This window comes from Berghia stephanieae, chromosome 3 (genome assembly GCF_034508935.2).
Source record: "Berghia stephanieae isolate SIO BIC M18660-M18661 chromosome 3, UCSD_Bste_1.3, whole genome shotgun sequence".
Taxonomy (NCBI): Eukaryota; Metazoa; Mollusca; class Gastropoda; order Nudibranchia; family Aeolidiidae; genus Berghia; species Berghia stephanieae.
This window is the reverse complement of record NC_088362.1, coordinates 35,860,464-35,887,963: the sequence shown is the minus strand read 5'-3', so window position 1 is coordinate 35,887,963 and position 27,500 is coordinate 35,860,464. Positions and strand designations below refer to the sequence as shown.

General features: G+C 38.3%; 3 protein-coding genes across 3 annotated transcripts in view; 1 reads left to right on the top strand and 2 right to left on the bottom strand.

The window, feature by feature from the left end:
* LOC144969537 (uncharacterized) overlaps nucleotides 1–775 on the bottom strand; it is a 10,982-nt gene extending 10,207 nt beyond the window's left edge. Inside the window, exon 1 of the mRNA XM_078908672.1 lies at nucleotides 732–775. The gene's annotated coding sequence lies outside the window, so the exon portion shown is untranslated. The remainder of the gene's footprint in view (nucleotides 1–731) is intronic.
* A 6,787-nt stretch (nucleotides 776–7,562) lies between these two features.
* On the top strand, nucleotides 7,563–17,329 carry LOC144969536 (dynein light chain Tctex-type 5-like). Its single transcript, XM_078908671.1, has 5 exons — nucleotides 7,563–7,709; nucleotides 9,122–9,253; nucleotides 11,210–11,383; nucleotides 12,200–12,295; nucleotides 14,247–17,329. The coding sequence occupies exons 2-5, from the start codon at nucleotides 9,125–9,127 to the stop codon at nucleotides 14,430–14,432; spliced, it is 585 nt and encodes a 194-aa protein (XP_078764797.1). The 5' UTR covers nucleotides 7,563–7,709; nucleotides 9,122–9,124; the 3' UTR covers nucleotides 14,433–17,329.
* A 4,235-nt stretch (nucleotides 17,330–21,564) lies between these two features.
* Nucleotides 21,565–26,746, bottom strand: LOC144969223 (A disintegrin and metalloproteinase with thrombospondin motifs 16-like). The gene is made up of 4 exons (XM_078908335.1): nucleotides 26,667–26,746; nucleotides 26,084–26,142; nucleotides 24,506–24,628; nucleotides 21,565–24,163 (listed from the first exon to the last, which is right to left on the bottom strand). The coding sequence occupies exons 1-4, from the start codon at nucleotides 26,744–26,746 to the stop codon at nucleotides 21,678–21,680; spliced, it is 2,748 nt and encodes a 915-aa protein (XP_078764461.1). The 3' UTR covers nucleotides 21,565–21,677.
* Nucleotides 26,747–27,500: the final 754 nt, after the last annotated feature.

Genomic DNA, 27,500 nt, shown 5'->3' with positions numbered 1-27,500 from the left:
ATTTTTCACCAAAAATTGTCAAAAAGCAATTGAGCTTTTATATAGCGCAATATCCACTAAACGTGCTCAAAGCGCATTACAAAGGGTCCCTGGCCAACTGCAACAATTAACATGTAGAACGGGACATGACGCCTCTCAGGCGATATTACATTTTTTTTCGGACAGAGACAGCGCTGTTAACGGCCAGGTACTCATATTACACGAGAGAATATGAGTAAAGAGCCTTTTCCAAAGAGGCATCTATGCGCCGAGCGAGGCTCGAACTCAGGACCTTCCGATCCAAAAGCGATGTCACACCACAATGAATGTTTGTTTTATATTCTTGAAAAAATGTTTTAAATGTATAAAGTTACAAAGAGCATTGAAATATTTTTAAAAAAGCCAATTAGCTCTTAAATGATACCATACAATAGGATACGGCTCTATACGCTACGATACGACTATATAAATAAACAGAAATGAATATTATAGCTTCAAAAAAAAAAAAAAAGAACAAAATACCAAACACGGAACATTTCCAGCTCAAAACCCTTCTTCAGCTAACAACAAACAAAACAAAAACAAACAAAAACCCCCATAAATACATTACTTAAAAACCAGATGTTTGTTTATTACTGTTTACCATTTACAGCTTCTAACATCTTAGTATTATTTTGAATATATTAATGTGTTTTTATGGATATTGGATTGTATTTTGTGTTAACAAATTTAGAACATAAACAAAAACTTACATTTATTTCTTCGTCACCTCGTATCAACGTGACACGCATAGAAGGTACACAGAAGGGCTCAAACTTCACCACCTCCTATTTATAGCCGCCACTGCTTGCTAACTTTGACCTTTTCTTAATGAGTTCAAAATTTACTTATCTTTATACGGGTACTATTTTGACACTTACACTTTCATTCTCTCTCCCTCTCCCCCTCCCCTCTCCTCCCCTCCCCCTCCCTTCAGCTTCTCATCCTATTTCTCTTCATTCTCATCATTCTCTTCTTCTTTTTCTTCATCCTGTTGATATTGGTGTTGCTCCAGTTGTTTGTTGTTGTTCCTCCCCCTTTTCTACCACCACCACCACCAAAACAAAATCAAACTAAAACAAATCTATGTGTAGCTTTAAAGTGTATTGATGCTGTGCGTTAAGCCAAAAAGCTTAAAACATCCACCAGCCGGATATAACGGACCAACACACTAACTCTGTGTAATCTTTAACGTTTATTTTCTGATTGATAGAATTTAGTGCGTGTTACTCATAAAAATGACTGGCAAAAAAAAAAAAAATAATAATTTTAGAAAAGAGCTGAGTGACGTCATTTTCGTTTCTTCTAAATCTGATTGTGATATTTCAGTGATAACTAATCACTCAACTCGGGCAAAAAAAAACCCCCAAAAAACCCCCAAAAAGACAAAACAAAACAACAAAACAATAACAGAGAGCTGAGTGACGTCTACTTCATTGATTCCTTGAGCGGGATTCGGACCACTAAACTAATAGGTGAATGCGTTAATCAAAGATTCTGCCCGTCGGAAACAGAGAACAGTATGGAATGGAAATATCTCACGTTACTCAGCTCTTTGTTATTACTTTTAGACAGCCATTTTGGTTATTTATTTACTTCTCCCTAAATTATATAGCAATCAGACAAAAAACGAGGCATCAATCGGATTCAATAGTCTGACGTCACGTCGCTCAGCAACGGCGGCAATGGTGGTTCTAAACAAAGAAAATCGTTACTTTTTATTCTGCATCCTGGCTAGAACTTTTCATATGTCTTGTGATCAGAATGTGTAAAAGTCAAAACATGATCAGATTTATAATGTGTTTTTTTTTTCCCCCTCTGGTTACGCCTTTATGCTCGTCGGAGAAATATTTCATAAGGCCGTCCGCCATTGTTCCGATAGTTTAAAGCCAGTTACTAAGTTGCCATGCGTCATTACGAGGGAAGTGACGTTGCGACTGTTGAAGCGTATTACGAGGACAGCACTATTCATTATAGCGCTCGATGGTTTTCGCGAGTGAACAAAGCTCACAAAATCACACAATTCAATCAAACAACAAGCCACAACACAGAGATACAGACTCCAGTGTGGAAATGTCATTGTAATAGGGTTCAACAGTCGTGACGTCATGACGCATAGCAACTTAGTAACTGGTTCTAAAATATCGGAACAATGGCGGACGCCCTTATGAAATACTTCTCCGACAAGCATATACGTGTATCCAGATGAGAGAAACATTATAAATCTGATCATATTTTGACTTTTATATATTCTGATCACATGACATATTAAAAAGTTCTAGCCAGCACGAAGAATAAAAAGTACCGAATTTCTTTGTTTAGAATCAAACTGCTCGTTACTGGGCGACGTGACATCAGACCATTGAATCCTATTATTCTTTGTCCACCAATCAGGGGAGTTAAATTGTTAGATAATGCATTCACTCAAATAAAGCCAAAGTGAATGTCAACTGCTCTTTCCAATTGGGCCTATTATGTTTCTTTTCGTATTGTTTTCCATTCATGAATTTCGTTTGAATTTTGTTAACTTCCGCCCAATTAATTAATTTGTTTCCAGCCTTTCTTCTTTAGCATTTGCGCATGCGCGACTTGGTCTCGTCTGATCAAGATCAAGACAGAAACTAAAACAAACTGGGTTAATTCAATATTGGCTTTACTGTTGAAACAGCTTTGCTGGTATACGCTGAAAAAACAAAAACAAACGCGTATTTTAAATTTTATCCAGAAAACTCGCCCTTCAAATATTGATAGATGAGTCTCATCTTGGAAAAAAAAAACTCCCAAGCCTAGGACTTGCAAAGTCTTCCTCGAAATCCCAGGTTTGAAAGTTTTTGCCAAGATGAGGGTAATTTTAATCAACCGATATTTGAAGGACTAATTTTCTGACCAAAATTTTAAATATGTGTTTTTTTCAGAGATTGACAGTTTGGTGATCAGTAGTATGCTTGTCTATCAAGTCGAGGTATGGATCTGGGTCAGATCTAGATTTTGGTATTCTTTACAACTGGTTTTGATTAATTTCCTCCACTCTATTTTCTTCCTTCACTCTATTTCTTTTATTCTCTCTCTCTCTCTCTCTCTCTCTCTCTCTCTCTCTTTCTCTCTCTCTCTCTCTCACTCTCTTTCTTTTCTTTTCTTTCTTGCTTTCATAATCTTTCCCTCTTTTCCTATCTATCTATCTATCTATCTATCTATCTATCTATCTATCTATCTATCTCTCTATCTATCTATCTATCTATTATCTTGTTTTGTATTATTATTATTATTATTATTATTATTATTATTATTATTATTATTATTATTATTATTATTATTATTATTATTATTATTATTATTATTATTATATTATTATTATTATTATTATTATTATTATTATTATTATTATATTATTATTATTATTATTATTATTATTTATTATTATTATTATTATTATTATTATTATTATTATTATTATTATTATTATTTATTATTATTATTATTATTATTATTATCATCATCATCATCATTATTAGCTAGGAAAGGCCTACAATACTTTTGAACAACTTGAACTTGAACTTGTGTTGGCACGATTCATCTGGCGGTTAGAACAGGTGCGTATTTAATCTAAACGCACAGCATTTATACGTTCACTGAAGGTGGCAAATTGTAAGATCCGCCAACTTTTAATCGTGAAGACAACAAACAAAATTGACATTATCCTATCAACAAACATTGGCCTTTTTCAACCTTTCTGTTCAATCTTTGTCTAACATTTAATTTTCCTAATGCGGTTATGTGGTCTACTGGCTTGACACTCGCTCTCGGATCGGACGGTCCTGGGTTCGAACCTCGCTCGGCGCAAAGTTGAGTGCTTGGATGAAAAAAAAAAAAAAACCTTACCGTTCTCAGGTGTAAAATGGTACCTGGCCGTTAACAGCTTGACTCTGTCCGAAAAAAAAATGTAATATCGCCTAACAGGCGTCATGTGTCGTCCCACATGTTAAGTGTTGCTGTTGTCCAGGGAGCCCTTGTAAAGCGCTTTGACCACGTTTTGTGGATATTTCGCTAAACAAAAGCTCAATTTAAAAAAAAAAAAACCTTTATTTTTTTTATAAGCAAAAAGGTTAAGCCATCTTAATCACTTGGGGGTCCCAATAGCTCAGTTGGTAGAGCACTCGCTTCACACGCGAAGGGACCGAGATCGATCCCGGGGGTGCAGTCGAGATTTTTTTTTTATCTTCTGACCCTCCTGTCCACCTAGCAGTGATTGGATAGCTGGGTCTGTTAGACCTGGCGGAACGTACTTTGCGAGAGATTAGCATCCTATCCAAAGGGTAGCAAATTATTTTTTTTTAAATCCCTTTATCCATCCCTTACGGGAAATTTGTCTGTAGGGCTATTCCAAGAGAAGACTGGAATAACCTAGGCTTCAGTCGCAGTGCCGCGCCGCGTTTGAACAAGGGCGAGGTGACTTGCTCAAGGCCACACAAAACAATTGCTATAGATAGAACGAAGATGACGTCAATCAAGCATTTGTTATTGTATTTTGTCATCCGCGTTTGTGAGTGATTCTCACTAACAGACTATAAAAGTTCATGGTTACTCATAGTTTTGTGTGTTGGTCCGTTATACTTCCGGATGGCAATGTTATGGGCTTCTTTGCCAAGCGCATACTATCTATAGTCCGTTTCACGCTATAGAAACCGGGATAAACTCCGGTTCTATGGGCCTAAAGGCTCTTAAGTACTACTGGTTTACTTTAAGCAAACACAATGCAATATAATATATAAACTGTTGTTCCAATGTCTAGACCCACAACACGATACATTCAGGTTCTTCTCTCTCATCGGATTAAGGATTAAACGATAAACACACACACACACACATACACATACACACACACACACACACATGCACACAAAGTCGGCTTCTGTAATCCCTAATCCCATGCTATCGTATATTATTATATGTAACCCTTCATTTCATTCTGGTATTATGTAGGGAAGAACTTAAAGAATAACATTGTGTTTGGAATCTTATCATTACCAAGGCTGGATATCTAGGACTTGTCCTTTGAATGCCTTATAGATGCTATGCGCTTGGCTAAGAGGCTCGCAACATTACCATCCGGAAATATAGATGCTGTGCGCTTGGCTAAGAGGCTCACAACATTACCATCCGGAAATATAGATGCCGTGCGCTTGGCTAAGAGGATCGCAACATTACCATCCGGAAATATAGATGCTGTGCGCTTGGCTAAGAGGCTCGCAACATTACCATCCGGAAATATAGATGCTGTGCTCTTGGCTAAGAGGCTCGCAACATTACCATCCGGAAATATAGATGCTGTGCGCTTGGCTAAGAGGCTCGCAACATTACCATCCGGAAATATAGATGCTGTGCGCTTGGCTAAGAGGCTCGCAACATTACCATCCGGAAATATAGATGCTGTGCGCTTGGCTAAGAGGCTCGCAACATTGCTATCCGGAAATATAGATGCTGTGCTCTTGGCTAAGAGGCTCGCAACATTACCATCCGGAAATATAGATGTTGTGCGCTTGGCTAAGAGGCTCGCAACATTACCATCCGGAAATATAGATGCTGTGCTCTTGGCTAAGAGGCTCGCAACATTACCATCCGGAAATATAGATGCTGTGCGCTTGGCTAAGAGGCTCGCAACATTACCATCCGGAAATATAGATGCTGTGCTCTTGGCTAAGAGGCTCGCAACATTGCTATCCGGAAATATAGATGCTGTGCGCTTGGCTAAGAGGCTCGCAACATTACCATCCGGAAATATAGATGCTGTGCGCTTGGCTAAGAGGCTCGCAACATTACCATCCGGAAATATAGATGCTGTGCGCTTGGCTAAGAGGCTCGCAACATTACCATCCGGAAATATAGATGCTGTGCGCTTGGCTAAGAGGCTCGCAACATTACCATCCGGAAATATAGATGCTGTGCGCTTGGCTAAGAGGCTCGCAACATTACCATCCGGAAATATAGATGCTGTGCGCTTGGCTAAGAGGCTCGCAACATTGCTATCCGGAAATATAGATGCTGTGCGCTTGGCTAAGAGGCTCGCAACATTGCTATCCGGAAATATAGATGCTGTGCGCTTGGCTAAGAGGCTCGCAACATTACCATCCGGAAATATAGATGCTGTGCGCTTGGCTAAGAGGCTCGCAACATTACCATCCGGAAATATAGATGCTGTGCTCTTGGCTAAGAGGCTCGCAACATTACCATCCGGAAATATAGATGCTGTGCGCTTGGCTAAGAGGCTCACAACATTGCCATCCGGAAATATAGATGCTGTGCGCTTGGCTAAGAATCTCAAAACATTACCATCCGGAAATATAGATGCTCTGCGCTTGGCTAAGAAACTCACAATATCGACATCCGGAAATAAAACGGACAACACACAAAACTATGTGTAACCTTGAACTGGTTGATACAGTTAAGAGAGAACTACTCATAAAGATGGATGGTAAAAAAATTATACCAAAGACCCGAGTGACGTCAACTTCGTTCTATTTCTGTACTTATTGATGTTGTGCGATTAGCAATCCAAAAGGAAGCAAGCAATTGCTATTGTCCGTTTCACGCTACAGAAACCGGGATAAACTCCGGATCATTGGCCTACTGGGTCTTAGGGATTGCTTTTTTAAAAATCGAAAATAACGAATGTTCTGGACAACTGAAAGTAGTGACAATAATTGTTCATGATTGAATCAAAATGGCATAAGATTAAAAACAAAAAAAATATAAATTGTATAAAAGCTCTCTCTCTCTCTCTCTCTCTCTCTCTCTCTCTCTCTCTCTCTCTCTCTCTCTATCTATCTATCTCTCTGTGTCTCTCTATCTATCTCTCTCTCCCCCTCTGTCTCTCTTTCTCTCTCTCTCTCTCTGTCTCTCTATCTCTCTCTCTATCTATCTATCTATCTATCTATCTATCTATCTATCTATCTATCTATCTATCTATCTATCTATCTATCTATCTATCTCACTCTCAGCCTCTCTCGCTCTCTAACTCTCTCTCTCTCTCTCTCTCTCTCTATATATATATATATATATATATAATATATATATATATATATATATATTATATATATATATATATATTCTCGCTCTTCTCACTAGAAGCATTGATTAATTTGTCTAAAATTTTATCAGCTATGCTAAAAATAGAGTTCAGCTTTTAGGGCATCAATAGGTCTGCTTCGATACCGTACTGTACTGATATGGTTGGTTGCATATTTCTTAATCCGTAACACGGTAGGGTAGTACTCGCTTATCGTCGTACCCTGAAAAAAAAACAACAAAACAAAACGAGTATTAAAAATTTTGGCCAGAAAACTCGTCCTTCTAATATCAATCGATTAAAATCACCCTTATCTTGGCAAACAAAAGTCAACAAATAAACTCTAAAACCTGGGGGTCCCAGGTTTGAAAGTTTTTTGGTGTTTGCCAAGATGAATGTGATTTTAATCGATTGATATTTGAAGGACGAGTTTTCTGGCCAAAATTTTTAAAATACGCGTTTTTTTCAGAGTATTCTACAATATAGCTACTAGCAAGTAGTAGTCTGTGCTCTTAGCATAAGGAAACAATTTTAAGTTATTTACTCCGTGTTAGCCTAGAGATATTTTTGTTACTTCAAAATGTAAAGTGTTTTTATTGAACGCACGGGATTAAACCTATCCACTCTGGTGAGTGTTGAATTGTATTAGATTATATTATGTTGCAGTGAATGACTTAATCTGTTGGATGGTGAAAATGTTTGAACTGAGATAATGTAAAGTTTAGTTAGAAGGTCAATTTTGATCAAGAATGAGTTATTGATTGTCATAAATGATTATCTAAATCATCTCTTTTTGTAAATCTTCGACAAATATCAAAGCTTAATTTCACTTCTAAATATTTTTTACAGCTAGTCAAGTTGAAAAAGTATGAATTTTGGAAAAAGTTGCTGGATACCTTTCCCATACATTTGACCATAACTTCATGAAAAATCACACGCTTTACTTCAAATAAAGATTAAAATGCTCTGGTGAGCGTATTCTTTCAGAAAGTGCACACTTTCACCTTCCGACTGATTAATACATGCACTGACACACACACACACACACACACACAACATATATATATATATATATATATATATATATATACATATATATATATATATAACTATGCAAAATCCAAAATGTATACCTTCCGACAGATTATGTATTTCTTTGATACATATATCAACCGTTCTTGAATGTGTTTTTTTTTTCATTAATCAATGATAGCTTTATGATATCCTTTCTTGTCCAAATTCAAAGTTTAAAAGTTTTACGTAAAGTATTAAATCGTTTCAACCGTTTGTGGTTGGCTTATAAAGGATTTTGATCTCGTAACGTTGCGTGTTAATTATTATCTATGCTCTTTTTGAAACTCCTCTCTTTTGACTTAATTAATTGCGCACCTTTTATAAATATCTATTGTTCTATTTTAATTCGTGCTTCCTTACAAAGGACGAGCAGCAACATTTACATTACCTCACAAAGTAGCATACTATTTCCTGCCCATCAATGTTTTTGTTTATTCATCTTAACAACGCCACTACCACAGTATCTCATTCGTCTGTTGTGTTTCATTCATCCTGTTTTGTTGATAAAGGGGAAACCCGAAACGTCCGTTTATTTATTTTCGTATATTAAATTGAAGCTCACATTCAATTTCACATTGCTATTTATTTTTGAAACTGCGATGTTCAGTTTTGTTGAATTCAAATTTATTTTTTTCCAACTACAAAACTCGGTAAAAAGGATAGGTAGTCCACCAGAGTCATTAGATCTATGAGCCGTAGTTTATCCCGGTTTCTATAGAGTAAAATGGACAATGCCAATTGATTGCCACCCTTTGGATTCTTTGACATTCTTTTTGGGACAATCCTCATGTTTGATTCCTGATCTCAAACGTTTCTATTCCACAAGCTGTATTGAGCTTGACCTTTTTATATATAGAGCAATATCCACTAAACGTGCTCAATGCACTTTACAAAGGGCATGGGCATTTACTCCCTTTATCTTTCTCTCCAATCTAATTGAAAGTATTGACAATCTTTTCCTATCAGAGAATGGATCGCCTGGAAAGGTTCCAGACCCACAGACTTCAAAGACCCGTCATACCGCCAGTGGACCTTCTCGTCCAAAACTCCACTCCTGTCCCTGCCTCTCCCAACTCTACACAGAGAGTTTCTGCACAGGTCATCATCATCATCATCATCATCATCATCATCATCATCATCATCATCATCATCATCATCATCATCAATCATCTCCTCGTCCTCCTCCTCCTCCTCCTCCTCCTCCTCCTCCTCCTCCTCCTCCTCCTCCTCCTCCTCCTCCCCCTCCTCCTCCTCCTCCTCCTCATCATCATCATCATCATCATCATCATCATCATCATCATCATCATCATCATCATCATCATCAATCATCTCCTCGTCCTCCATCTCCTCGTCCTCACCCTCCTCCTCCTCCCCCTCCTCCTCCTCCTCCTCCTCATCATTATCATCATCATCATCATCATCATCATCAATTCTATGGTAACCCGAAGCATGGTGACCAGTCCACAGTTCACATAGGTTTTTTTTTCATCCTTGTGACAGACTTTCATCATTTATTGTCTGTACATATCAAATCAATAGAAGCAGTTATTTGCAGCATCAGCAGGGAGTCTGTTCGTAGCCATCGTGATCTTATAGCTTGACACTGACCAAAAATGACGTCAAAATACAAGTCTTTGTTCACAAAAGAAAACAAATCGTGAGTTGTATTCAATAGTTCAACCAATGGAATCACTTGTTTCCTTGAGCTCTACTAACGACAACTCACTAGACGGTAAAAAAAAAATTACGTCAAACTATAAGTCCTAGATGGTTCTACTGTCAGGCTATAAGCCTAGTCTGACCGTGGCCTTCGTAAAGTTATGGCCTGATACTGACCAAAATAATGACGTCAAAATGCCAGTCTTTTGCCACAAAAGAAAACAAATCGCTCACTAGACGGCGCAAAAGCCTATAAAAAATGACGTCAAACTATAAGTCCTAGATGGTTCTACTATAAGCGTAGCCTGACACCATAACCTCAAAGACTTATAATTTGACGTCATTTTGTGGTCAGTGTCAGGCTATAAGGTAACGACGGCTACGGTCTGTTCAATCGTAGCCATCGTTACATATAGCCTGACACAAGAACCCTCTAGGACTGGCAGTTTGACGTCATTTTTTAGGTTTGTGTAGCGTCTAGTGAGCTGTCGTTAGGAGAGCTCAAGAAAACAAGTGGTCCCATTGGTTGAACTATTGAATGCAACTCACGATTTGTTTTCTTTTGTGGCAAAAGACTGGCATTTTGACGTCATTTTTTGGCCAGTGTCAGGCTATAACTTTACTATGGCTACGATTGTGGAGGGGAAAACGAGTACGTGTGTACATTTATTGACTGTGCTGGTGGCAGACTTGAGCTTTTATATTGGAGCTTTTTGTTTTATATCGCAATATCCCCTAAACATTCTCAAAGCGTTTTACAAAGCCAACAGCAACACATGACATGAAGAACAAGATATGGCGCTTGTTATGCGATATTGCAATTTTTTTTCCGACAGAGACAAAGCGTTAACGGCCATGTACTCATTTTACACCTGAGTATGATGAGAGAATGTGAGTAAAGGTCCCTTTTCCAAGGACTCAACTATGCGCCGAGCGAGTCTCGAACCCAGGACCTTCCGATCCAAAAGCGAGTGTCATACCACAAGACCACATGGCCGCAGACAAATCCTGGCCTCTTGCCTTCTAGTTTTTTTTGTTAAAAGTCTTACATCTTTAGTCAGTTTAAGGCCACCAGTGTCCCTGTACACTCTGTGACATAAAAGTAGTCCTTCAGAGCCATAGGCCCATGGAGCCGGAGTTTATCCCGATTTCTATAGCGTAAAACGGACAGTAACACTTGCTTGCTACTCTTTGGGTAATACGCTAGTCTATCGCAAAGTACTTTCCGCCAGATCTATCAGACCACCAACTACCTAATCCTTGCTGGGTGGACAAGGGGCTCAGAAAAAAATTTCTTGACTGCACCCGGGATCGATCTCGGCCCCTTTGCTTTTCAATTATTCATTTATCTATTGAGTGTTTTATCTATTTATTCATGTTCACCTATTTTACTAGACACAAGATTTAGGCCTGGTAGGACCAGCCCTGAACTTCCGACGCAATGAAATTGACGCCAAGCTACGTATCCAAAAGAAACAACTTCAGGGACGGCGTCCGTACAACATGGTACAAGTCTCGGAGGCTGACAGAATGTTTAAGTTGAAATTGGTGGAGACGTGCGCTGAACAGGTGAGTACTTTATGAAATATACAAAGAATAAAAAATATATATCGTGTTACAAAAGCAAAACAATAACAACAACAACAACAAACGTGTGCTTTTATTTTGCTTAATATCCACTAAACGTGCTCAAAGCGCTTTACTAGGGGTCCCTAGCCAACAACAACACTTAACATGTAGGACGAGACGAGACGCCTGTTAAAGAAAATTAATTTTATTTTCGACAGAGACAAACCTGTTAATCGCCGGCCAGGTACTCGTTTTATACCTGAGTACGGTGAGAGAATGTAACTAAAGTACCTTTTACCAAGGGCTCAACAATGCCCACTCTGTGCAGGCTCTGAGGCAGACAGAATATTCCCTTACAGGCCCACACATCAGGGCTGTCCAGGGCTGTACAACCCGAATGACTTTAAAAACACGAGGTTATACAATGAAAGAACTTCAAACAGAAAACGATATTAAAAGGAAATCGGAGTTGTCAAATGCCTTGAATAACCCGAATGACTTATCATACACAGCAGTATAAAATATGAAAGTAATTCGAACTGAAACCGATATTATAATAATATAATGAAAGAACTTTACACAACCCGATATTAAAAGGTCTCTAATTATCTCCCCCTTGTATATCCAAAATCCCATATAGGCCTGGAAATCGGAGTTGTCAAATGCCGTGTACAACTCGATTGACTTATCAAACACAAGAGTATACAATATGAAAGTACTTCGAACGGAAACCGATTTTATAATATAATAAAAGAGCTTCAAACAGAAACCGATATTAAAATGTCTCTAATTATCTCCCCCAAAATCCTCCTGCAGGCCCTCAAATCGGAGCTGTCCAATGTCGTGTACAACCCGAATGAATGTCGAGAGATGAGTCAGCTAGTCGCTGGACAGATACTGGAAAGAATCAAGGTTTGTGTCTAGATAGGATTTTTAGGCTCGTTCCATTCAGCACCAGTACTGAATGGAATATAATAGAAGAAGATTGTTGATCTAGAATTTTTTTTTATACTAGTAAAAAGCCCGCAATTTCGCGGGGAAAGAACTATTTTCATTCGATACTGTAGTCACCATCATTTACTGAGGGCAGATTGGTAAACAACGTTGTCTCTGTAATTTGGTATATCTTTGGTTGATTTTTCTGTGTGGCCCAACATGAAGTGTAAGCCACTATAGCCTCTGACCCGTGACATCAAAGGTGAAAATACAAATTTAAAGAATACTGGGGATGTAGGAGCTTTTGGAATGTCTCCCCTTTACTTAACTTATGGAAAAACAAACACCCTAGCACCTTTAATAACACTTATGACTAACCGCTCGAGCTAACCCTAATAGTAAAAAAACAACTCTCGGACTTCTTTGCACTACCCTTCAATACTTAACAAATCACAATGGCGGCCGAAAATCAAAACAATGGTCAAATTAGTAAATTTTAAACTTTTACAAATCTATCAAGGTTTGTTCTAGAGTTTTTAAAATGCCTGACACAATATCAACGGTGAAAATGCAAATTTAAAGAATACTGGGGATGTAGGAGCTTTCGGAATGTCTCCCCTTTACTTAACTTATGGAAAAACAAACATCCTAGCACCTTTAATAACACTTATGACTAACCTCTCGAGCTAACCCTAATAGTGAAAAAAAAAGAATCGAAATGGCGACTGAACTACCATGTATACACCACACACAACACACACACACAAACATACACACATACACACACACACACACACACACAAACATACACGCAATTAGAACAAAACTGATCACCGCTAAATCAACAACACAACGGAAGTAATAATAATACTTGATGTCATAAATAGATGACGCAAACTGACAACTTTTTACAGTGACGAAATTGGTTGATTGTGGGACTGTTTAGTGTCGTCGGTACGTATTTTATGATATCTGTGTGACTCAACGAACATTCAAACTGACTTTAAATTATAAAAGGAAATCAAGTTATCTGTTTATCTATCTGTAAAAAATACATTTCTAATTTTCAAATCTTTCAGTAGAGTTGTGCGCCGTATCAATTTTGTTATTGACTCAAATAAGCACAATGTTCTCCACAATGCTATATTTTTAAAATTTTTATATGCGTTTGCAAGCACCGGAAAAATATGATTCAATAGTATGATGTCACGTCCGCCCAGCAACGAGCAGCTTGGTTCTAAACAAAGAAAATCGTACTTTTTATTCTTCATGATAGCTAGAACTTTTTCACATGTCATATTCTCAGAATGTATAAAAGTCAAAACATAAGATTTATAATGTTTTTCTCTTCTGGGTACACTTTTATGCACGTCGGAGAAGTATTTCATAAGGGTGTCCGCCATTGATCTGATAGTTTAGAACCAGTCATTAAGATACTATGCGTCATTACGAGGGCAGTGACGTCATGACTGTTGAATCCTATTGTTAGATAAAGGGGACTGGTCCAGACTCCAAGCAAAGGAAGATTCTAAGATATATCTATATGTTGGAGTTGCTGCCTCTTTGATGGTCCTGGCGTAACTTTTTAAAAAGCAATTGCCTAATCATCGTCAACGTAACCATTTGGTTTTCTTATTCATTTTCATCCTTAACTTCATCATCATCATCGTCGTCGTCGTCGTAATCATCATCATCATCATCATCATCATCATCATCATCATCATCATCATCATCATCATCATCATCATCATCATCATTATCATCATCGTCGTCATCATCATCATCAACATCATCATCATCATCATCATCATCATCATCATCATCATCATCGTCATCATCATCATCATCGTCGTCGTCGACGTCGTCGTCGTCATCATCATCATCATCATCATCATCATTACCACCAACATCTTACATACCATTTCAGACATTCGCCCTGACCAACTACAAACTTGTTTGCATAGTCAGCATAGGCAGCCTCAAGGACAAACCGGCTATGCAATTCGGGAGTCGCTGCCTTTGGAACCGAGACACAGACAATTTCGTCAGCGTCAAATTTACCAACAACTCTATATTCGCTGTGGCCATGATCTATGGGCTTTACTTTGACTGAACTGTGACTGAACACTGGTCTAAACAGACAAAACAAAGGACGTTACCCTCGATCTCTGTAATGTTAGAATGAACTTGATATGTAAAATTGATTTAGACGCCAAGCTCGTAAAATCTCAATTACAATTGATGCTAAGTGTTTAGTTTAAAAAATCAAAATATCCGCCAGCCGGATATAACGCCCCAACACAGAAGACTAGTTGTAACCCTAAACGAGAATAGGCTGATTTTGTTCCTTATTGGCGTCATTCAACTTTTTGTTGTTGTTTTTCGCAACCATTTTTATGCGTAGTTCTCGCTATATTCTCTATCAATCAGACTATAAACGTTTATGGTTACACATTGTTTTGTGTGTTGGTACTCAGTGTAAAATGGGTACCTGGTCATTAACAGCGTTGTCAGTGTCAAAAATAAATTGTAATATCGCCTTATCGCCTTATCATGTCTCGTCATATATGTTAAGTGTTGCTGTTGGCCAGGGGGGACCTCCTTGTTAAGCGCTTTAAGTACATTTAGTGGATATTGCGCTATATAACAGCTCAAGTTTTCCTTTGTTCTTTTTTTTATTATATGAAGATGAGTGAATTTAGAGCTAAAATGGTAAAACATTCAAACAACTGGATTATTGCAATGTAAAGTTTTTCGAGAGCGGCGGTGGTGGGGGCTGCCTGAATCCTGGGATCGTGAAAATACTAACGAATGAGTGATAGTGGAGACTGCTTCGGATGGGAACAATACAGACAATGGACGTTTCGAGTGCAAACCTTTCGTCAGCATAACCATAAACAAATGAATGTTCATTTGTTTATTGTTGTGCTGACACTATCCGGCAACAGGATATAACGAACCAACACACAAAACTAATGATGTGTAACCTTTAACGTTTATAGATAGTATGCGCTTGGCGCTAAGAAGTTCATAACATTGCCATCCGGAAGGATATCGGACCAAAACACACAACTATTTGTAACCTTGAACGTTTATAGATAGTATGCGCTTGGCGCTAAGAAGTTCATAACATTGCCATCCGGAAGGATTTCGGACCAAAACACACAACTATTTGTAACCTTGAACGTTTATAGTCTGGATAATACAGTTTAGTGAGAATTACTCATAAACACGGATGGCAAAAAGGAATAATAAAGGCATGAGTGACGTCAACTTCATTCTATCTATAGTCTGATTGATAGAATTTAGTGTGAACTACTCATTAGAATGGATGGTAATTTCGTTCCATCTATAGATAGAACAAAGATGACGTCAATCGGGACTGTTATTGTTATTTGCCATCCACGCTTATTAGTACTTCTCACTAAACTGTATTATCCAGACTATAAAAGTTCATGGTTACACATAGTTTTGTGTGTTGGTCCGTTATATTTCCGGATGGCAATGTGAACTTATTAGCCAAGCGCATGCTATCTATAGATAGTTTGAAGATGACGTCACTTAGGTCTTTGTTATTGTTTTTTTTTTTTGACATCCGCATTTATGAATAATTCTCACTAAACCGTATTAACCAGACTATAAACCTTCATGGTCACACACAGATGTGTGTGTTTGTCCGTTATACTTCCGGATGGCAATGTTGTGAGCTTCTTAGCCAAGCGCATACTATCTATCGCAGGTGCAAAATTGACGATTATTGTTTTTTAGCCAGACATTTTTATCTCACTAAATTCTATCAATCAAACTATAACGGTTTAAGGCTACACATAGTTTTGTGTGTTGGTACATTGTTGTATCCGGCTGGCCGATGTTTGGGCTTGTTTTGTTTTGTTTTTTTTTTGTCTTTTTTTGATAAACGAACAGCATCAATACCTCTAACAATAGGGTTCAACAGTCGTGACGTCACTTTCGTCGTAATGGCGCATAGTAACTTAGTAACTGGTTCTAAACTATCGTAACAATGGCGGATGCCCTTATGAAATACTTCTCTGACGAGCATAAAAGTATATCCAGCGGAGAAAAACGTACACATCTGATCATGTTTTGACTTTTATACATTCTGATCACATGGTATGTGAAAAAACTCAGCATTAAGAATAAAAAGTACCGATTTTATTTGTTTAGAACCAAGTTGTTGGTTGCTGGGCGGACGCGACATCAGACTATTGAATCCTATTGTGAATTGGATATTTTTCTAACTGTGAACAATTTTCACTATGTGGGTCATTTTGAACGTACTTTGTAATGTGACAAATGCCCTCGCGCAAATGGAAATGTAATATAGATCAACCCCATTAGCTCCCGTCCATTAGGCGAGTGCTGCACCAGTAGTGAACCATACAGACACAGTTAGGATAATAAAGGTTAAACATCGAATGATCAACCATGTCAATGAATCTGCCCAAGCTTAAAATTCGATTAACGCCATAAGCTGTTTCTCCCAGTATTGAAAACAGTATGTCTTTGAAACGTATTCTGTGTATCCCAAATTGGTGTATCACCTGATCATTCCGTGGTTTTTAATAGGATTCAATAGTCTGATGTCATGTCCGCCCAGCAACCAGCAGTTTGGTTCTAAACAAAAGAATCAGAACTCTTTATTCTTCATGACGGTTCGAACTTTTTCACATGTCATGTGATCATAATGTATAAAAGTCAAAACATGATCAGATTTATAATGATTTTCTCCTCTGGATACACTTTTATGCTTGTCGGAGAAGTATTTCATAAGGGCGATGATGGAAATAATGGTTTCCGCCATTGTTAATATAGTTAAGAACCAGTTACTATGCATTATTACGAGGGAAGTGACGTCACGACTGTTGAACCCTATTGGTATATCACCTGATCAATACGCGATTATCAATTATGGTGAACTTGAGAGAATCAGGAAATCGGATTTTTGTTATGTCATGAATATGTGATGTCATGATTCTACGTTTGATGCCCCCCCCCCCCCCCCCTTTCCATTTCATCATACTTCACCCACTAGGATTTATTTTTAGCACAGGGGATGTGAGAAGTATGGCTTAGTGGATAATGTATCGCATTATTATTATTATTATTATTATTATTATTATTATTATTATTATTATTATTATTATTATTATTATTATTATTTATTTATATTATTATTATTATTATTATTATTATTATTATTATTATTATTATTATTATTATTATTATCATTATTATTATTATTATTTTATTATTATTATCATTATTATTATTATTATTATTATTATTATTATTATTATTATTATTATTATTATTATTATCATCATCATTCTTATTATTACCACCACAATATTGACAATAAACGATAATTGAGAGAGAGAGAGAGAGAGAGAGAGAGAGAGAGTGAGAGAGAGAGAGTGTGAGAGAGAGAGTATGTGTATGTGTGTATGTGTGTGTGTGTGTGTGTGTTATTTTTTTGTGTATGTATAAATTATCATTTTCAAGACCTCATTAAAATACACAATATAGTATATTTTTTATTCAATCATTGGATTCCTTGATTTACATATTGAATTTTGTAATGATTAACTTCATTTATGCAAGAGTGTTTTACGTCATTTTCATTACACGCGCCGTGTACATAAATGCAGGTCTGACACCCGAATGCCGTTATGGGCCTAGTTTAACTTTAATGTAATGGACAATTTTTGTGTCATTTTTTTTTTTAGATTTCCATTACAACAATGAGCCCATAAGGAATTACATGTAAGTTATCAGACCTGCAAAAAAGTACACGTTGAAGTTGAAGTGCACGATGTAGTATCGATTCTCTCAATTAAAACAAACAAAGTTGATCCTCAATTTAAAAGACGTATCGATACACGTAATGAAGACGATGGCCACGAGACACCAGCGAATGGATGAATAAGTCAAAGACAATGCGGAAGGATGGCGCAGTACAGAAAACTAATAAATAGAGGTGCCTAAACGAGTCAATAAAATGGAGATAAGAGTATATCTGACTCACGAATGAACAACACAAAACAAACATTTACAAATTTTCGCCGATATTATTATTCTAATATAAATATATATATATATATATATATATATATATATATATATATATAATTATATATTATATATAAATATATATATGTATTCTGTGTTTACTTGAAAAAGGCCAAGGGCCGAAACGTCTTTTGTTTTGTGTTGTTCATTCATGAGTCAGATATACTCCCTTTATCTTTATATCCGCAGTACAGAAGCTTGTTTCGGTTGGCAGTTGGGGAGGCCACATCCAGGAAGATTGATAAGCCACGATGATGATGATGATAATGATAAACGTAAATACATCATTTTTTGGAAGGATTCATCAATTTAACAATTCATGTTTATACCAAGGAATTTACCCAATGGGAACCGTACGGTGCTCTTATTGGCTAACCAACCAGCGGCCTCGATGAGAAAATTATCCGCCATTGAGACATGGGCTGGGAATCGCGTTACTATAGTAAACAAGCGCTGATCGGCCGTTCATGAAATCTAAGAAAATAACTGTCTGCTCGCTCGTTTAACTCAGAATTATTCAAAACGATGTCTCTAAAATGATATAAATGTGACTTCTTAAGGTTTTCTTCACGGCCAAAACCACACAACATTCTATCAATGATTACGTCCTAGGCAATAAGGTCAGACGATGATATGGTGGTAGTGATGATTGTAGTTGTAGTAGTAGTGGTAGTGATGATTATGTGGTGGTGGTTGTAGTTGTAGTAGTAGTGGTAATGGTAATGATATGGTGGTGGTGGTGGTTGTAGTAGTAGTGGTCGTGATGCGGCTATGTGGTCTAGTAGTATGACACTCGCTTTCGGATCGGAAGGTCCTGGGTTCGAGCCTCGCGCTCGGCGCATAGTCTTAGGAAAAGGCTCTTTACTCACATTCTCTCACCGTACTCAGGTGTAAAATGAGTACCTGGCCGTTAACAGAGTTGTCTTTGTCCGAACAAATGTAATATCGCCTAACAGGCGTCATGTCCCGTCCTACATGTTAAATGTTGACCAGGGACCCCTTGTAAAGCGCTTTGAGCACATTTAGTAGATATTGCACGATATAAAGCTCAATAATTAAAAAATATTTCAATGATGATGATATGGTGGTGGTGGTTGCATTAGTAGTGGTAGTGATGATAATGTGGCGGTGGTTGTAGTTGTAGTAGTAGTGATAGTGATGATGATGTGGTGGTGGTTGTAGTAGTAGTGGTAGTGATGATGATGTGGTGGTGGTGGTTGTAGTAGTAGTTGTAATGGTGATGATATGGTGGTGGTGGTGGTTGCAGTAGTAGTGGTAGTGATGACGATGTGGTTGTGGTGGTTGTAGTAGTAGTGGTAATGGTAATGATATGGTGGTGGTGGTTGTAGTAGTAGTGGTCGTGATGACGATGTGGTTGTGGTGGTTGTAGTAGTAGTGGTAGTGATGATGATGTGCTGGTGGTGTTGCAGTTATGGTAGTGATAATGATGTGGTGCTAGTGTTTGTGGTAGTAGTGGTAGTGATGATATTGTGGTGGTGGTTGTAGTAGTTGAGGTAGTGATGATGATGTGTTGGTGGTTGTAGTAGTAGTGGTAGTGATGACGATGTGGTTGTGGTGGTTGTTGTAGTTGTGGTAGTGATTATGATGTGCTGGTGGTGGTGTAGTAGTTGTGGTAGTGATAATGATGTGGTACTGGTGGTTGTAGTAGTAGTGTTAGTGATGATATTGTGGTGGTGGTTGTAGTAGTAGAGGTAGTGATGATGATGTGGTGGTGGTTGTTGCACTTGTAGTGGTTGTGATGATGATGTGGTGGTGGTGGTTGTAATAGTGGTGGTAGTGATAGTGTAGTAGTAGTGGTAGTGATGATGATGGAGTGGTGGTCGTTGTAGTGGTGATGATGATGTGGTGGTGGTGTAGTGGTAGTGATAATGATGCAGTGGTGGTGGTTGTAGTAATTGCGGTAGTGATGAAGGGGTAATGGTGGTTGTAGTAGTAGTGACAGTGATGATGTGGTGGTTTGAAAACACATTATAGGTTATTATAATACATGATTACACACATTCATTTTTTAACAGCTTCATTGTGCCATAGATATACGCAACAGTTCTGAATCATTTTATTGTGGATTTTGATATTGTTTGTTGTTTTTCTTGTGTCGTTATGTTGACATAGAGACCGAATGAATGGTAATGCTTACATTCCCAGCCCAAGATATAATGGCGCTAAATGCTTTCATTAGTGGACACATTTTAGGCTTCGTACGTATTCTCATTCGTTTAATTCTATGGTTTATACCAATAGGATTCAATAGTCTGACGTCACGTCCGCCCAGCCGCAGCTTGGTTCTAAACAAAGAAAATCGGTACTTTTATTCTTCATACTGACTAGAACTTTTTCATATGACATAATTTGATCAGAATGTATAAAAGTCAAAACATGATCAGATTTATAATGTTTTTTCTCCTCTTGATATATTTTTATGCTCGTCGGAGAATTCTTTCATAATGTTCCGATAGTTTAGAATCAGTTACTAAGTTACTATGCGTCATTACGAGGGAAGTGACGTCACGACTGTTGAAGCCTTAATAATAATTTGTGTCGTCGATCTGGGTTTTTATTGTTTTAGTAATGTATTCACATTATTATTGGTTTTCGTTGTTTGCTGAAGAAAAATCTTGATCCCGAAACGTTACGTGTTTGGTATTTTTGTTATTTATTTATTTATTTTTTTGAAGCTGTTTATATTCATTTTTGATAATAATTTAAACTAAATTCACTCTTGGCATCGGGTTTATTTCTTTATTTTACCAGATTGAGGTGGGGCGTGAGGAGTGGGGGGGGGGAGTTTCACATGAGATTTGATAGGGTTAATTAATCATAGGTGTAGACATTTTACAGGTCTGATAAGCAAACGTTATTTTGGGCTTCGTTTACTATTGTTATAATAGACAATATGTGAGAATATTTCCATTAAAACAATGAGGCCTTATAAAGCCTGGGTTATCAGACCTGTAAATATGCATGTTTACGTCGGCTTAACCCTCTTCTTACCAACTGTAGGAAAATCGTCACATTCCTACGATACAACCAAAATTTTTCTTATTCAAATTTCTTTACTACATCATACAATTTTTAAAGAATGAGCAGTGTGTTGTGGAGCTTGTTTAACTAAAGAAATTATGTATTGCAAGAACTTAGATACGCCTATTGTGTTTGAGTGATAAATAATATATTTTTGTGTTAGTTGGGTGTGAAGTTTTGGCGGGGAAAATCATGAAAATGGCTGGTAAGGAGAGGGTTAATCTGTTCATGGAAGGAGGTAAGTGACGTAGATTTTCTTGATCGGGCTTTTCTGACGAAGGACTTTGACCACAAGGTCTTGGTCAGTCGGCCCATCGGATCTGACGTATGGGCCGTGGTCATACGTCCAAGTTGTGTTGGCGAAAGGGACAAAGCTATTTCCTCTGTAGTGTGACCTCCCAAACCTTCCACCGTTCCCGATGATCTTCTGACCTTCCGCGTTCCAAAGCTCCATTCTCACCCCGCGGTTCTTCCACCACTGCATGTTGATGTCGATAGATCTCGTACCTGCTGGGAGGACAGCTAGGACCTTCCTCTCTCCTTCTTCTACATCATCCTTTTGATCCAATGCTTTGTTGATGCAGTTCACGGCATTCCCAGGACAATCGCTCAGTTCAGTGCACGCACCTTGCACGCACCGTAAGTCGATATCAAAACGCAATCTTTTATGAGGGTTTTTCTTGGAATCGGTGCATGGTGTTCCGTCAGGATATATACTATCCACGTAGTTATAACGACTCGGTGACCTTTGACACATAAACAGACAACTTTTTGTTGTAAGAAACCGGTTAGCTCTATCCCAGACCCAAACTTTTCTTGATTTGGGAAGGAATTTGGATCCTTGTGTAACGTGAAGGCTTACATTGTTATTTTGGAATCTTTCACAGACCTCGTCTCCGATAGATTGTCGAATATCGTTGACTGATATCTGCTTTCCGGGACAAGGCTCTGGGTTACAACTTCTAACCAGAACCGAGGGCCCTCTGCAGTAAGGACTCAAAAATAGACTGTCGCTGAATATGCAACGTCTTCGTTTGAGTTGAACACCTTTACCACAGGTATGCGAGCATGGGGACCAATCCTGAGACCACTCTGACCAATGATTCTCTTGTTTGTTTTCTCGTAAATATCGCAAACTCCAACCCAACACGGGTTTATCCCACGACGTACAAGTCGTACCATCACAAAACATTTCATCACCGCAGGTCAAGCCTACCAGTGCATATTTACGTTTAATTCTTAGATATTCCGGACTTTCTTTGTTCCTGTTGATGCACATCCAAGCTGCGCATTCTCCACTTCCCCTGAAGTCAAAGTGTCTGAATAATTCATAATCATCTCCGCCACTCAATTTACACTCGTCATCTGGGTTGTGATACTGGCCTGGTAAAACCTTTGGAAGATTTACGTACTTATCTTCGGTCTCAACGTTTCTCGTTTCTTCGAATAGACATTGTCCTTTCCCCTTTGCAAAGAATTCAAAAAGTTCATATTTATTACAAGGAGAGAAATTTCTCCCGTTGCCACCTCCCATAAAACCACCACCCATTTGCTTTATGGTTTCTGGACACTTAGCTGCTCCGTGGTGGTTGAGTCCAATATTGTGACTAATTTCATGAGCTGTTAACGTGTACCTGCTGATGGCGCTAGCATAGGTGTTACCACATCTATACCTTGTACAAACAGACGCCAAATATGCCACGCCCACCGCTGGGCCGCTTTGCTTTGAGACTCCAGTGTGAAGGAAATGCATATCGTATTCATATTTCGATCTCGTATACGAACAAAATGAGTTGAGATTATTAAAGATACTCTCCTGGAAATTGTATTCCTCTGGATCGACGACCCAATTCTGGTAGAATTTTATCTTAATACTGGCATCGTATCCAACTTTGTCCTTGTCGCTGAATAAAGCGTTTGCCCCTGCCATTGCTATGAGAACGTATTCATCCTCTCTCCCAGGAGCGATTCTACGTAATCGAGCATAATATTTAGCATCAATGAACATGGCCATCTCGATTACAAAGCTTGTCGCGGTTTTGTAGGTGTCCTTCGTAACAGTTGTAGATCTCTTGTATCTGTTTTCAGAGTCATCAAGATTTGAGATTCCATCAAAAGTGACCCTTTCTGGAACCGTTTCATTGTCTGAAGATCTCCGAGATAAAATATGGACCTGGTGATTTCCATCTAGATGGTCCACGGGGTGGATGTAGTATTCCACTCCGTTACTGCTCGCAGTTCCATGTAACCCATTGCACGTTGCCAGGGACGCCAATCCGTCGGAGACACCGTTTACTTCAACGTCTCCAGTAGCATAACATTCCACAGGCGGTGATGCTCTTTTAACGAGTCCGGATTTTGTGTTGTCAATGAATTGAATGTCCGGATGAAATAAGGATCGTTTTTGTAATTTGAGATGTATCCTTGACCCCGAAGCGAGTTCAAGGCGTATATTTTGTGTGTTTTTATCAGCTATGACGCTTCTCAAGCCTCGTTTTGAGATATGATGAAAGGAGTCTGGTTCCTTCTCGTGCAGAACAACGGCAACGTCGTGATCGGTGAATGCCTGGTCATCTTCAGCAAAACGCTTCAGTATAGAATGCCTTTCGTCCAAAGTCTTCGGGTGGATGGTAAAGCCAAGAGCATCTTGGAACGATACGAGAGCGAGGCAAAATACAGCCAGCCTCATTGTGGACGAAACTGATCTTTGACCTAGAAATAACAATTTATCAATTTACTTTTCAATAAAAGACACCATATTGAGCAGTGTGGTCTTGCGGTATGACACTTGCATTCGGAATTGCAGCCCTTGGTTCGAGTCTGTATTTGGACTGCGCAAAATTGAGTCCTTGAAAAAGGCTATTTACTCACATTTTCTGGCCAAATTTTTGAATCTGTGTTTTTCCCGAATACAGCAGTTAACTGGTTAATAAACAAATGGTAAAATGTGACCATCAGTGTCAGGATGGTATTATACAACATTACAAAGGTCATTTTGTTCAGCTTGACCCATGGGTATGTTCACAACTTTCATAAACAAAGCAGCGTGTTTACATTTATTTTGATAAAATATCCAGTCGTTAGACATCAAGAAATCATGTAATCGATGACTCGTTTGGACCAATACATGAACACAGACCACTCCTATTGTCAACGGGACACACTGGGGAGCAGGTACTGGTGTTAGAAAGAGATTTTAAAAATCATATAAGATTGAATAGAGCTTTTATATAGAGCAATATCCACTAAACCTGCTCAAAGCGCTTTACAAGGAGTCCCTGGCCAACAGCAGAACGGGACATGACGCTTGTTAGGCGATATTACATTTTTTTTCGGACAGAGTCAGAGCTGTTAACGGCCAGGTACTCATTTTACACTCAAGTACGGTGAGAAAATGTGAGTAAAGAGCCTTTATAAGGACTCAACTATGGTCTGAGCGAGGCTCGATCCGAAAGCGAGTGTCATACCGCAGGACCACATAGCCGCACTAAACGAACACATGAAAATACTCTCCAACCAACGCAAAATATTGTCCATTACAACAATGTTTAAACCAATTCCATAATTGCGTTCGGTTAGTTATCAGACCTGCATATAAGTACAACTCGTCCGCGAATCTCTAATGAGTTTTAAACGAGTAGACGCACATATTAGCAGGTCTGATAAACGAACACAATTATTATGGGTCTGATTTAACGTTGTTGTAATGGACAATATTTTGCGTTGGTTTGAGAGTACAATTAATCCATTACATCAACAATGAAACCAAAACTCAGGAACTCAGGTTTAAAATGAATATCTGGTCGTTAACAGCGTTGTCTCTGTCCGAAAAATATGTATTATCGCCTAACAGGCGTCATGCCATTTTCTACATGTTACGTGTTGATTTTGTCTTGGGACCCCTTGCACTATATAAAAGCTCGTTTTATTTAAGTTTAAAACAATTTGTGAGGCTGGCTGAGAAAACCTGGGAAGATGCGACAAGTTTCTATTCGAGATATGAGCCAAAATTGAAGATAACGTGTTTCCAATAGCAACAAATTTTATTCAGAAAAAAAATATTCATAATTTGGGTTCTAATAGGTCAGATTCAAGTTCCAATCGGACAAAAATGTTATTTTGTGTCTGCTTATCCGGCTTATGAAGGAAGTTAAACTTTTACACGAATCCGAAACGCGAAGGGCCTCGGGGACCCTACTTTCATAGAAAGAAAATTTAAAGTGGCAAATGATCAAAAAGATTTGGTCTACAAAAATGCATACATAAATAAATTTTATAAAATTTACGCATCTTTCTGGATTTTCTCAGCCAGCCACACATTTTGGTTCAAGTTCATGTCCGCACGATGCAAATGGTACTCTAGAGCCCGTCACCTCAAATCTTATACACGTTAACTCACTCAATCCTAGAGATTTTTTGCTACTTATCAAAACTGGAAAAATTGTATTAAAAATGAACATGTATATAAATAGTTTTATTCAGCTACCTATTATTAACATGCAAAATCTATAAAACATTAGCTTTGATACTACGCCTATAATTTGTCTCATAAAAATGTAATAGATAGACATGGGGTAAAAGTAACCCGGGTAAACTACGGATATAGTCGGTATTAGGGTTGAGTGAGTTCACAGCAGACTAATCCTGTCACTCCAGTCATTCGATCTTCCCGGTGTTCTCGTGTATCAAATCTGCAAATAAGCACACGTCAGTTTTTGTTTATTTAAAAGTAGTCCTTCAGAGCCATTCGGCCCATGGGGCCGGAGTTTATCATAGTTTCTATAGCGTGAAATGGACAACAGCAATTGCTTGCTATCCTTTTGATAGGACTCTGGTCTATCGTAAAGTACTTTCCGCCCAAATCTAACAGACTCAGCTACCTATTCACTGCTGGGTGGACAAGAGGGGGGGGGGGGGGGAGTCAGAAAAAAAAATAATTCTCGACTGCATCCGTTTGTCCGAGCACTTGTGAAGGTGTGTCACAAATTCCAAGTTTTGATTGGTCAAAAATCTACTAGTAGAAGGGAACTTAACCACGCCCCTCAAACAGCTTTCCGAATATCAACAAATGACAGTAAGAGCTAAACTTAGCGAACTAAGTGATGCGTTTAAGTTAAAAAAAAATCTCTTCGTTCCGACTGATCCGATGAGTATTTTACTCAAACGCATATCATCAACAACATGACTATTGTTTACTCATTCTTTAATATCATACCTGCCTGTTTCAGCCCGGGTCCAGTAGAATGGATAAAACAATTGAAACACTGTCATCTTTTTATAGCCAACGGGGGCCATCTGGTCATTCAAAAGTGCTTGTTTTGTTCCATAAAAGTACGACAACTCTTGACAGTTGTTGCTGTATTAAACCTGTTATTACATAAATTCCAATATAAAGTTTCTCCTATCTCAAGTCATAAAGAAAATAAATGAGATTTGTTTATTATTATTAAAACAATCTAAACCACTTTTTAAATATAAACTTGAGCTTTTTGAGAGATTTATATAGCGCAATATCCACCAAACGTGCCTAAAGCGATTTACAAAGGGTCCCTGACCAACAGCAACACGTAACATGTATAACAAGATAATATCGCCTGTTAGGCGATTTTACAATTATTTTTTCGACAGAGACAAAGCTGTCAACGGCCAGGTATTAATTTTACACCTGAGTAATGTGAGAGAATGTGAGTAAAGAGCCTCTTCCAAGGACTCAATTATGCGTCGAGCGAAGCTCGAACCCAGGACTCTCCGAGTGTCACACCACTTGACCACATAGCAGAACCATGATATAACAATAATGCTCAGTGATCTAGGGAGCCGGATTCTACGTGCACAAAGTATCAGGTCTAGTTACCGAACGTACATTATGGGGCCTGATTTAAAATTGCTGTAATGGACAATATTTTGCGTTGGTTTGAGAGTACAATTAATCCATTACAACAATGAGGCCATAACGATTTGGGTCATCGGACCTGTAAATAAGTACACGTCAGGCTGATTGATTCGGGTAGGGTAACATGCACGTCCCAGGTTTGAGAGTTTTGGCCAA

Excerpts from the sequence above, each read along its gene's own strand:
- LOC144969536 (XM_078908671.1), top strand. The coding sequence starts at position 9,125 with ATGGATCGCCTGGAAAGGTTCCAGACCCACAGACTTCAAAGACCCGTC. Across the intron at positions 11,384-12,199 it reads TGGAGACGTGCGCTGAACAG|GCCCTCAAATCGGAGCTGTC; the intron begins GTGAGTACTTTA and ends ATCCTCCTGCAG. Across the intron at positions 12,296-14,246 it reads AGATACTGGAAAGAATCAAG|ACATTCGCCCTGACCAACTA; the intron begins GTTTGTGTCTAG and ends ATACCATTTCAG.
- LOC144969223 (XM_078908335.1), bottom strand. The coding sequence starts at position 26,746 with ATGGCCCCCGTTGGCTATAAAAAGATGACAGTGTTTCAATTGTTTTAT. Across the intron at positions 26,143-26,666 it reads ACCCGGGCTGAAACAGGCAG|ATTTGATACACGAGAACACC; the intron begins GTATGATATTAA and ends GCTTATTTGCAG. Across the intron at positions 24,164-24,505 it reads GATATTTTATCAAAATAAAT|GTCAAAGATCAGTTTCGTCC; the intron begins GTAAACACGCTG and ends TGTTATTTCTAG.